The sequence below is a fragment of the Molothrus ater genome, chromosome 1 (assembly GCF_012460135.2).
Source record: "Molothrus ater isolate BHLD 08-10-18 breed brown headed cowbird chromosome 1, BPBGC_Mater_1.1, whole genome shotgun sequence".
Classification (NCBI taxonomy): domain Eukaryota; kingdom Metazoa; phylum Chordata; class Aves; order Passeriformes; family Icteridae; genus Molothrus; species Molothrus ater.
This window is the reverse complement of record NC_050478.2, coordinates 29,032,273-29,045,150: the sequence shown is the minus strand read 5'-3', so window position 1 is coordinate 29,045,150 and position 12,878 is coordinate 29,032,273. Positions and strand designations below refer to the sequence as shown.

General features: G+C 35.5%; 1 protein-coding gene across 5 annotated transcripts in view; it reads left to right on the top strand.

Moving 5' to 3' along the window:
• DGKB (diacylglycerol kinase beta) overlaps positions 1-12,878 on the top strand; it is a 333,031-nt gene that overhangs the window by 142,257 nt on the left and 177,896 nt on the right. For all 5 annotated transcript variants that reach the window (XM_036402463.2, XM_036402471.2, XM_036402486.2 and 2 more), the window contains one exon: positions 376-536. In XM_036402463.2, coding sequence (XP_036258356.1) covers positions 376-536 — 161 coding nt within the window. The remainder of the gene's footprint in view (positions 1-375; positions 537-12,878) is intronic.

The window sequence follows — 12,878 nt, the reverse complement described above, 5'->3', positions numbered from 1 at the left end:
AATTGTTTTCTTCGTCACAAATTTGATGTCCACTGAAATCTGTAGAATTACTCTAAATTTACATGCTTAATTAGCTTTGTATTTGTGCTTCTTTTAATGACAAGTGCTGGAAAATTGTCAATACTTCATGCACAATCCTGCTTTTAAGGTCTTGTATGAATTGCTTTCATTTTTCCAGTCACAGAATCATAGACTATTGTGGGTTGGAAGGGATCTTTAAAGGTTAGTTAACTAGTCCAACCCTCCCTGCAATGAGCAGGGGCATCTTCAATTAGATCAGTTTGCGCAGAATCCTGTTCAATCATCTAGAAAGAGAAAAAAAAGCAATGAAAGTTTATTATGCTTGATTAAATAACTGTTTTTATGTTTTGCTAGGGTATGAAGGTGAGAATTTGATGAAGATCTTAAAAGACATTGAGAACAGCTCAGAGATTTTACTGGACAGGTGGAAATTCGAAGTAATACCCAATGATAAAGATGAGAAGGGAGACCCAGTGCCTTACAACATCATCAATAACTACTTTTCTATTGGCGTGGTAAGACTTATGCTTATCCTTAAGTGATTTTCTTTTTCTGTTTTGAATAAATATTTGCATCACATGCCTTCAAATGAAGAACTGTTGGCTAGAGATCATTTATAATGTTGTTTTGCTAGTGAAATGAATACATAGATGACTGACAGCAATTTGCATAAATTTACTTCCTCACATTCAAACCTGAATTATTTTTCAGGACCTTCTACCTTCCCATTTATAAAGAAGATATTTGTGTTGTTAGTAATGGTTTATGAGCAGCTATAATACTAAATTTATATTGTCAGTTTGAAGGTCCTATAAAAATATAAAGGAAAAACAAATCACTTAATAAGACCTCTTAAGTAATATTTTCCATTAGAATTTACATAGTCAAAACTGCTTAAAGGAACTGTTGCATTCTTTATTTCTTCAGGGCGGTTTTAAATAATAAAACAATAATACAAAAAAGAAAGCCTCTTCTTGGTGTCTTCTTGGTTCTGCCTTGTAGGGAAGTGAAGTTCACTTCAAATTCACAGTTTGAATGAATTAGAAGGAAAAGGATTTTAAGCAGCTCTTCATGTCTGAGGAACTGCATCTCTGGTTTGCGTTTCTCTGTAGTTTTCTATGTAGTATCGATACTTCTTAATATTAGCAGAATTTCTTTATTTGTTTTTGATTTGTGATTTGTTGTTAATTTCTGATACTATTCTGAAGAGTCATTACTTTATATCTCATTTGGGTTTATCCTGGGTGATTCTTCCTCCCTACATGCAGAAACCTACACTTGATTGAATTACACTCTCTTAATTTTTACTGTTTTTCCAAGGCACTTTGAAAACTAATGGTGACCTACAACATATTGCACATTGCCTCATAGATTCTTGCCAAATAATAAGAACAGTCTCTAATCCAACATGAATGGAACTTGCTGTATGAACTTTGTAATGGTATGGCAGAAATTGTGGTTAATAACAAACAATCTAAATGTATGCATAGAAAGGAAGGGAAAGTAAAACTGAATAAAATTGTGCTTGACATGGAACTCTTGATGTTTTAGAACCATAATTCAGGTTGGAAGGGATTGCAGGAAGTTATTAGTTCTAAACAGGGTCAGCTGTAGAGCAGATCATATTGCTTGGGGCATTATCCATTTAGATTTTAAATGCCCCCAAGAATGGCACAATCTCTTTGGGCAACTTGTTGTGGTGCTTGACTGTTCTTATGATGAAAATGGTTTGGTTTTTTTGTTTTTTTTTTTTCCCTACATCCTGTCTGAATCTCTCATTTTGACATAAATTATCTGTCGCCCATCCTCCTGTCATATGTGCCACTGTGAAGAGTCTGGCTTTGTCCTCTTGATACCTCCTCATAGGTACTTGCAGTCTCCTATTAGACCTCTCTGGAGCTGCCCTCTTACCTGTTAATTACCTTATCTAGTCAGTCTTTTTTTTTTAAATCTCTCCAGCAATCAAGACCATAATATCCCAAGCTAGATAAAAGAATGCTGGGGTAGCTAGTGTTCAAAACTTTGTTGAAGTTGAGCATAACATCCCTTGCTCTCTCCTCATCTCCAAATCTAGTTGTTTTATCATAGGTTCCAGTCCAAAAGCAATTTACCCCTTGGAAGGAAAATGATACACTAACTTGATAGGAATGCTGGAGACTGTAGCATGTGTATGTGAAAGGTTTGATTAGTATGTTCAAGCCAAACAAGCCCTTTTTTTCCTGTGGCAATCTCAAAGTTCTGATATGTACATAAGTACTGTACTATGTCTAAGTACAGAGAAAAAGGTAAGAAACAGAGATTTATGTGTAACCAGCTGTGAATGAATGTGGGTAATGTTCAACCTGATGGAAACACAAAGCACGGAAGGACCATAAAAAGCGGACGCCAAGCCATGTGTCAGTTTCAAAGCAGGAGCTAGAAAACATCTAAGAGCAATGTAGAATAAGATAAAGATTTTTCAATTGCTCACATCCATCATTCTGTCAGGATGGCAAGATACCAGAAGAGAAGTTCCATCTGCTTCCTAATAATACTGGAGTCACTGATATGAGCTAAATATCCAAGAAAAACGTGCATTATAGTCAAATCATATTTATTTAAAAAAAACTAAAGATACCATCACCCCAAGGAAAACCAAACCAAAAAAATCTGGTCAAGAATATAGTAGAGTAATCTGAAAATGAAAGCTTGCCTTGGAAAGTCACAGTTTTGGGGAGCTGGAAAAACATAGCTGGTAGTATTAGAGGACAAATGAGGAGGCATGACAGAGATGGGAAACATCAGGCCAACTGTGCAACAGTGGAAAGTTCACTTACTGATGTACTTTAGAGAAAATAAAAGTTATTTCCCCTGTAATCTACCCAACCAGTTTTAATAGTCATACATTCATACACTAGGTTGATATCCCAGTGATCATCAGAGTTCAGTAATGTCAGTATTGTTTTGTTATCACATACTCTATTCTTGGGCTTGCAATGCATTTCTGCAGTTGCTGCAGTACTGGAATTTCAGTCTTGTCACTTCATTTTGCCAACTTGCTGTTGCTATAATCAGAGGGAGTGTGTGTGTGTGTGTGTGTGTGTGTGTAGACAGAGTATTTCATTGGACATATTATTTGTCACAGTTAACCTTTTCCTGTGGATAAAACAGTTTAACTTTCGCTGCTTTCTTCAAGCATGCAGCTGCATACCATTAATGGTGGCTCAACATATATATGTGGACAGGTGCTTCAGATCAAGCTTGTGTTTGTAACACACCTCGTTTATTTTATCTGAGCTATTTTTTGTATCTGTATCTCAAGCCTGTAAAAAAAAAAAAAACAAAAGCAAAAAACCAAAAAGCCGACACTTCCCTAATCTAATCCTGTCTTAGAACAGGGAAGTATTTTCACAAAATCAGTAGTAATTCTTCAGTTCAATGCTTGAAATTACCCCCTCCAAAAAAGCCTCAAAACAACACCCAAGCAAACAAAATAATCCTCAAACTGAATCACCATATACTCATAACTCTATGCATTACTCAAAGAACAAGAAGAAAAAAGTGGATAATGATACCCTAAAAAGTAAACCCTCTCTTTGCAAACGATTTTTCTGAAGTCTACTCTCAGGTTGTGCCTAGATTGAGCCATTTTCTTCAGTGATGCAGTCATAGTAAAGCATAAGTGCACATTGTTAATTATGAAATGGATGGGCCTATATTCTTTTCACAATAAATATACTCAATTGAAGTACACACAAAACAAAATAAACATGGAAGATGGTGAAATAATCATGTGCTGATTGAGACCTGGGCAGCGGCCATGGAAGATGAGTGGCCAACAGACAATGAGGCAGACTCTCTCATAAAACCAAAACAGGAAAGCAACTTGAGAACATTGTTACCTTGAGAAGGACTTCCATGTGCGCTGTTAGGAAACTCCATAATGGCATGGCCAGGAACTTTACATAGTGCTAAGGTGTGAAGAAAGAGTTCTTTTAAACTTAGGGATAAGTAGCTTAGTTGTCAAGCAATACTGTATTGTTGATACTAGTCACTGAAAAGGGAGTGACTGTCAAGGCTGTTTATCTTTTATTGGGAAGTTTGTGAAGAATGTCAAATATGTAGGGAAGCTATATTGCTTATTTTTAGTGCTTCTCAAATGATTGTCTCAAAGTGAGACAAAATAGATGTTTTGATAATGGAAGAAATGCATCATTAAATGTTCCATTTTGATTAAACATTAGAAATCTTGGCTTCCACTAAATGCTTTGTTGAAAGGAGCACGTGGAAGGGGGAAGAAGACATCTTACATACTTAGGGGTAGGAATGTGTGTGAGAGAGCACAATATCTCTCCTTTCTGTGCTTTCTCTTCCAGGTGGGTATTCAAGAGACATGAAATCATGCAAAATCTATGGTGAAATTCTTTTAAAAAGCATCTCATTGCTTTTTGATATCTCACAATTAATAATTCTTATTCTTAAAGATGGATGAGCTTTTCAGAGGCTTCTCTTGATTGAAGCAAATAGCTGTAGGCCAAACTAAAGGCATAATCATAGTCACCTGAGAACCAGCATTGCTGGACCCTGATTTTTTACCTTTTTATGTAAACTACTTGAAAATATTAAATAAAAAACAATTATTGGATTCAGACAATGGCTTATCTCAAAAAAGGTAACAATTTTTAAACTAAACAACTCATCTATTTCCCATTGACTTTCTTGTTAGTTACTAATAGCTCTTTTTATTGTTTTCCATTTTGTGGGTAATAATGCTGAAAGAAATTATGAATAGATGTTAGGATGTGAGTCCTAAAGTAGGTTTTCCAAAAGCAAGCATAATTTTGAATTTACTGTTCTGCCACTGAATTAGCTGAGAGTTTAGACTTTATGGAGCCATAATTAGGTCAGCATGAATCAGTACTGAAGATCTTTAACCATAAACGTTTTCCTTCTGTTTTCTTTCTTCTTTTTACCTTTTAAATAAATCATAAATTTGTCTGATGTTAATAGGAGATAAAATGTTACCAATGCTGTTGAACTATCACTGTTGAATTTTTGTAATTGCATAGACTATTGCAGAGCATATGCAGCTAAGCCTGTTGCGGTTCTGTAGGTAGACTGTTGGAGCATCATAAACTGAACTTCCAAACATCTGCATTGTCTTTTAGTACAAGTTTGTATATAAAGAAATATTACTGAGCTAGACTTCAAGGAAAATTATACTAGATAAAGTGTGGCACAGTGCAGCCTTTCCTATGTCAAAGCAGTGAATATCATTCTAAAATGAAAACAGTTCTCACTGGTGTTTGGGGTAGTATTCAAGGTGTAAGAATAAACCAAATGATATGGTACTTATTGGTACTTAAAAAAGACAATTCTGAAGATTATATTAGCAATTATATATCCTTGTGTTCAACTTGAAGTGTTCTGTATGAATGACTGATTAAGTAACTCTCTGATATTCATCTCTACTTTCTTCCTCTTGGGCCAGATTCCATTAAAATTTTTGAACTTTTGTTTTTGACCAAGTTGTAGGTATGTTACATATGTAAAGAACATACATACAGTCTCTGTTCACACTTAAGTGATTGCCTAGTGTTCTGGCTAGGAGGACTGCAAGGGTTGCTGCCCTTTAGGAAACCAGCAGTCCCTTAGAGGCTTACATTCTTTGTAGATCCAGAATTGCTTCTCCCTTATCTACACTGATCACCTGAATACATGCTTTAGGGTAAGCCTACTTAGGATCTTTGCTGTTAGTGCTCTTTTATCTACATACCCTGAAGAGTAGTTGTCAGCAGAATCAAGTTCCTTAGGAAGCTTAAAGCTACAGCTGATCTTATTCAGATTATTTCATTTGCACGAGGTATTTAGGATATGGAAAACATCTTATCTGTCTAGTTACGGACTGATTTAAATAAGGATTTAAATAAGGATCTTCCAGCTTCCCTTCAGCTGAAATTTTGACTACATGTGCAAACACATACACAAGAACATATTGGAGGAAAAAAAATGCTCTAGGACAGCAATTAAGACAGTAACCTGGAAGAGAACTGGGATATCCAGATTCCTGTTCCATCTGTTGTTTTTGTCCATTTGATTAACTTGTACATGGAAATTCAGAAACTTACATTACTCTTTTCTAAAATCAATAGGTAAAATTTTTTATGGCTAAAACAGAACTTAGGGAAGTAGAACACCTCAGTCTTTCATTCAGTCTTTACAACATGTGGTAATTGATTTCATTGCAATATGGTGATATTCTCACTTGGATGATCTACAGCAAAAATATTTTTTGCAAGTGTTTAAGTTAAGGCAGTAAAGATAGTTGAATGTGCCTGGAAATGTTCTGTAAGTTCTTTGAGAAACAAGGCAGTATTATACGCTGGATTAATAAAAAAATAGCAATTATCACATAGAAGGGAAATTTCACTAACACTAGTAAGTAATACTCCGATCAAGATGTGTTCTCTGAAGAATTATTATCATAAAGTAGTAAAGGTCTATGACAAAGACAAGTGGACTTTTATGACACCTAGTATGTTACTATCCAAATGCACTATCAAATAGATATTTGGGGGCTCATGATTTAATATTTTTCAACCTTAACCTGTCACTAAGAGCCTCTAATTCTGCCAGTAGGGAAAAATATGACTTCTTAATTCTCATAATCATAAATTTGAGCTTGTTATGAATCTGCTTCCCCATCACTATAGTCTAAGTCATCAACCTAGACTTCCATTATACCTTCTTTTTTTTTTTTTTTTGCAAGACTGGGGAAAAAAAGTAAGAAATATCTTACACAGAAGCCGTAGTTTTTGTTTTCTCAAGAAAGGACATTCATTAGCATCAACAGAAACGTTGACTACCAGAATTTTAAGTCTCAAATATCAGAGTCTTAGGCACCTCTAACTGAATATGGGATCACATAATCTTTTTTTTTTCATGTTATTTTATTATTTATGTTATTTTAGAGTATTTACAAAAAAAGTATTTTAGAGTTTATTACAAAAAAAAAGGTGTTTATTATCATATATAATATTTACTGCTGTGAATGATTTTAAGTTTTATGTTGGCCCCATATTTTGAAATTTTAAAGCCTCTTAGCATTTTGCTATTCATGGTGGTAAATAGGAATTAATTTTCTGCATAGGAAAATATCCTGAGGACATTTGCTGATTCAGTGCAGAATTTAAGTGCATGCACATCTTAACACTGATGCAATGTGACATTTAAGTATGTGTTTAAACTTTCCTGATCTAATGAAGCAGTTAAATACTTGGGTAATTTTTTAAGCATTTTTTGCATTTTTGCTAATATGACTGGACAAATGCATATATTGAATTCTGGGCATTTGGTGTAAACTGATTAATTATTCAGGTGGGATTTTTAGATATACATAACTGAAAATGATGTTTAGTGGTTTGCTGAACTAATATGAACATAAACACATGCCTAAGTGATTTTGTGAATCCTAATCGTCACTTTGAATGTGCTAATGGAATGCTGTGATATATTGCATTATTTCTGTACCTAGGAGGGAAAGAACACTTCGTAGTAAACAGTATTCCAAAACACTTTGTAATCCAAAACACTTTTTTTCCTGCAAAAAGGGTTAAGAAAATGAATAATTCACCCATGTGTGGATTCAAATGTAATATTACAAGATCCCTAATTGATACTGGGCTTCTCATAGTCTCAGTCACATAGCCAAATCTATAAAAATGCTTGCTGAATCTGTGGGGAGAACCCTGCTCTTATTCAGAAGGAGCATGTTCAGAACACTTTAATCCCAGATTTGAAATACTGTTATATTGGAATCATTGATAGTTCAGTCTATTAACTTAATTTCCTCACATTGCTAATTATTGCAAATTATTTATTCTTACAGGTTTTGCTACTTGCATGTTTGAATCTTCTTTACTCTTTTCAGCTTTATTGCTGAAATATTGGAATTCTTCTGCAGAAATTTTTGGATATAATATATGGCAAATATGATGATGCAGGGTTTTTTGTTGCAGGTGGTTGGTTTTTGCATATGGCAGAAAGCCTATACTGCATGCCGTGGAAAGCTGGATCTGTAGAATAATTCAAAAATAAGAAGCTATAGGAGGCTCTTTGCAGGTTTCATCTCACTAATGTGCTGCAGTATTTCCCTGGACATGGAGAATGCAAATTCCATAACTGAGATACACTTAGTCTTAAGTTTATCTTAGTCTTAAGTCTTACTGCAACATTGCTGGTAGTGTTCCCTGTTAGGTAGTTTCTTTCTGCCAGGGTGGATTTATTTTACCTTCTAAATCCCTGCCATCATATTATTCTACCATTCATAACGTACATTGGGGCACCCTAGCTGAGCGTTTTACTGCACTGCACTGGATATGGGAGGTACTTCTGTGCAGAGAACTAAAGTTTAGTAGCTTACACTAATGTGTTATGAGTCTTACTACTACAAAAGAAGAATGATTGCCTGAGGTATACCATTTCTTTTAAGTGCAAAGAAATTCCAAGAATTGAAATTGTTCTTCCTATTTGGTTGGTCATTTTTTTATTTTTATTTTAATGCTAAAGTGTAATTTTATGCCAGCATATGCTGTAACTTTCTGAAAATATTTACATATATCAAAAAAGTTTATTTAGACTTGTGTGTGTGATTTCCATTACAGTGCAGTAAGAATGCCTAGGTTTGTGCTGAATTCACTGTGGATTTTGTCAGGTTCAGTGAAAATACAGTTCTGTGAGCTATATTTAAAGTAGCAAGTAATTTTGCTCAGTAGGAGTGTAGCAATTGATGCTGAGTCCCTTCTGTCTGCAAAACATGTAGTTTGGGAATCTTAATTCAAACTGGATATAGTCTGTTCCCCTGCTATGAACTGTCCTAAACATGCTTGTCCTAAAGTGACCTAAATGACTGGTCATTGGTTTAGCTGCTGTGTCCTCATAATATGGAAGGACCATGCTGGCCACACTAAATATGTTATCTTTCAAAGATATCTGGCTGACATGCACCAGTCCTTGTTTCAGAGAGAATCACAGGAAGTAGCAATGTTTTGCTAATAAATGTAATTGCTTCTCTACACTTTCCCAGTGAACCTGGAAGAGTCAAACAGGTATACAGTGTGTCTAACTTTGATTTATCATCCTCCCCTTCTAGTTTCCCATGTAGATTGTTTTTTCTTCTGTCATTTTAGGTATTTGAGATTCATTTAACTTTTCATGATGTGGTGAGAACTAGGCTGAAAACTTAGAACTAAGAAAGGCTCTCTTGTTTTAGATTTATGAGTATCTCATGCACTTGCTAATACTTACTACCCATTCCTGTCAGAAAATTATTCTTCTGGCATGGAATCAAAGGCCCAGAAAGTGACTTGTTTCCTTAGTCAGTAAAACCTTTGAGAAAAATCATAGGGAGAGTCTTTGGCAGTTGCCTATATCCTTCTTTTTAATATATATAGGATTGGTAAAATAGAACAATTTCTAGAATTGAGATGTTAAATTTCATCTGTCAAATTTGTGAAAGCTAGTTATTAAGTAAACTGCAATGAGGCATAACCTTACTAAGGAGATACTACAAGAGATATTTTTCGGGAAGAAATGCAGTAAAATGAAACTTACAGTCCTCAGGTCTTCTGTCATTGCGTACCCTAGCTAGTGGAGATTTTGAGTCTCGTTCACAGATTTTGCTGGGGGTTTTTTGTTGCTTTTTTGTTTTGGAAGTGTGATGCATTTGTTTTCATAAAGGAAGGGTCTACAGAGCAGCCTCATCAACAGCTATGGTTACAAGTGACAGTTTTAAATGAGAGTATGTACCTAAAGACATAATTAATCTGCAGTGAGCTTGGAACAGCTCCTTAGCTAAATGTAACTAAATCAGCTACACAGTGTGTAATTAACTCATAACTGTATTAGTGCTACTACAATATTATTCATTATATATGTAAGTTATTATTTTCTCCATATGAAATTTGTAATATACTAAGTAATGATTAAGAGTTCATTATAGTATTTTGTTCATATTATCATAATATAATTGTGATGTATGTTCATCTTATTAATGCTGTTATTCCTACTTGTTCTTAAAAGAAATGTCAAGGAAAATGTCAGGAAAATATGATGTGGGATTTTTTTCACTAAGAAGCATCTATATTCAAATAACATTGAAATTTTAGTTCTTGTCTAGATTTTGTAATTCTGCTTATTAGTGATGACAGGAGTGTATCAAGGAAAGGTAGAAGCCAACAAGACTTAATGTTGAAGTCAGGAGTAAGGTGAATAAACTTTAAAGTTGGTCATAAGGCTAATTCAGAGCTTAAAGTAGGAAGAAGAACTGAGGAAATGGCTTGAATTAAAAAGGCAAAGATTTTTAAGACATGTGATGCTAGCTGATGGAACTAAGTTGAATCTGGGAAAGGTTTATGAGATATGCAATCTGTACAGAACTTAAGGTGGGCTATGTGTACCCTGATATCTTCACCTGGCCAAGTTGCAAGACATACGTCTCTGTGTACACAGGTAGAGCCATGTGAAAAATAGCTCAGATTTAAATTGTAATCATTCTGTTTTCATGTGAGAGTTAATCCTGATAGATGTAAACAAGTTTATGTAAATTAGTTGCTTTACCAACTTCTCCCTGACAACATCATTTACCTCTTTGCCATGCCATTAAAGATCCTGTCCCAGAACTTTACTTTCACAGGTCTGCCAGATCCCTACAGAGTCTTTTCAGACTGTGCGTGTGTAGCTGAGAGGGACCAAAGAAATCATAATCATGCTGACTCAAGTGGCCATTGAGGATGTGAAGTACTGTTATTTCTGAGAACACAATATAAAACCCAATCTATTACAGGTAACCAAGAGGGAAATCCAATTTATAAGCATTTTAGATCAAGTTAAATTTATAGGTATTTAATTATATACATTTAAGAAATAAATTCTTAATAATTGCTTAGAATTACTTATTGATTAGGAAATTAGGAGTGTGATTGGCCATTGGAAGTTTTTTCTCTCTGTCTCATAATTCTGATTGTCTTAGTTTAAAAGAACAGTCCACCTGTTGATTACATGCAAAATTGCTGTTAGCACTAGAAATCCATCAGAGATACTGATCCTTTGGGTGCATAATGAATAGGATATGTTGCTATTTGGTGTGTTTTATGTAGTCATAACTGCTGTGTTCTTGATGCTATGAGTTAGAAAGATCAGTAAGAAAAGTATTTTGGACACTGACAGAGGGATAAAGAGAACAAATTAACTACAGAAATCTTTGATTTACTGTGGGCACTTCTGTAGATTTAAAGGAGGAATTTGATGTGTGAAGTGGATGTTAAATAGGCACAGGGAATTGTTACTTCGTCATCCACCATACAATCATATGTATAGTATATAACTGCAGTCAGTGTTGAGGCCAGATAGAGATTCTTTTTTAAGATACTCAACAAATGCTGTTTAGGAAGCAGTTTATGGTTTGGGGAGACTTGCATATATACATATGTATATGAGCAGACCTCATGCCCCAAAATATGTTAAAATAGCAATAGTGTATCATAAATTTAAATTATATGCACTGTTGAATTTATGATATAGGTTATCCAGGGAGGAAATATATGAAAATCTCAGAGACCTAGAGTTGTTTGTCATTTAGCATTATTTACATATCTAGAGAGTTGGTAGCTTAATTGATATAACTGTGGTACAAAAATATTCTTTATATCTCCAGATCTGCATGTTTTCTACATTTTGATGGCAAAATCCCAAAAGAAACATGATTTAACTAAACTGAAAGTGGGTGGATTTAGCCAAGAAACACTTAGTCTTGTGTTGCCATCTGAACCAGGTGGAACTAGAAGCAAATTGCTGAACATAAGTTATTCCATGTCCTTACTGGAACAATTTGTACTAAAGAGCCTCTACAGACACAGCACAAAAGGAACTCTCTATTCACTATTTGTGATTTTACAGTTTCTTCACTTAAACTGGAACTCTGAGGGTCTAACATAGCATATTCTTTATTTCTGTGACGATCCCAAGACTACTTAAGCTTATAAAATGCCAAAAAATGGGTCAAAATTGTTGCTCTTATGCTGTCATTTTAAGTTACTGGTGATGTCACCAAGGCTGAATGGACTGATGTGGCACTCAGGAGCAAGAGCTTTCCAGAGCATCCTGCCAAGCAGTCTCACCAGGCAGTGATTCCCACCTAGGTCCCTGGAGGCACATGGACACCACAGTGTGCTGTGGTACAGTGTGCACCCCCTTGCAGCTGCACCTTACTTCAGCACCACCATGCCACATGCGCACTCTCCAATAACTGTGTCTAGTAGACAGAGCACCTGTCCAGGGCAGCTTGTGGTACCATCCAGGTAATGAGGTTTCTGTGTGCAGGGCTGTCCTTGGCGTTACATTCAGTACTCCTGCAGTGGAAAGACTGTTCATGCAGCCATTGCAGTCCCTACACCGACAAAGGAAGGGCTCCTCAGCTGCTGAATTGTCTTGGGTGTTCACATATGCACTCCTCACTTTTCTGCCCTGGCTTTTCATGTTTCCCTTTTCACTGTGCTCTGTAACACATGATGTTATATTTTATACTTCATGTTGCACCAGGGTAGGTTTAGATCAGATATTAGGAAAAATTTCTTCACTCAGTTAAGTGAGCTATAGGCAGGCATTGAAACAGGCTGCCCAGGGAAATGGTGGAATCACCGTGCCTGGAAGTGGTAAAAAAAGTGTGGTTGTGACACTTTTAGGGATGTGATTTAGGAGTGATTATGGCAGTGGATTGGACTTTATGATCTTAGAGGTCTTTTCCCTCTTAGATGATTCTGTGGTATGAAAGAAGCATCAATTGGCACCAGTCACTTCAGAGCTGCTCATGGTATTAGCCA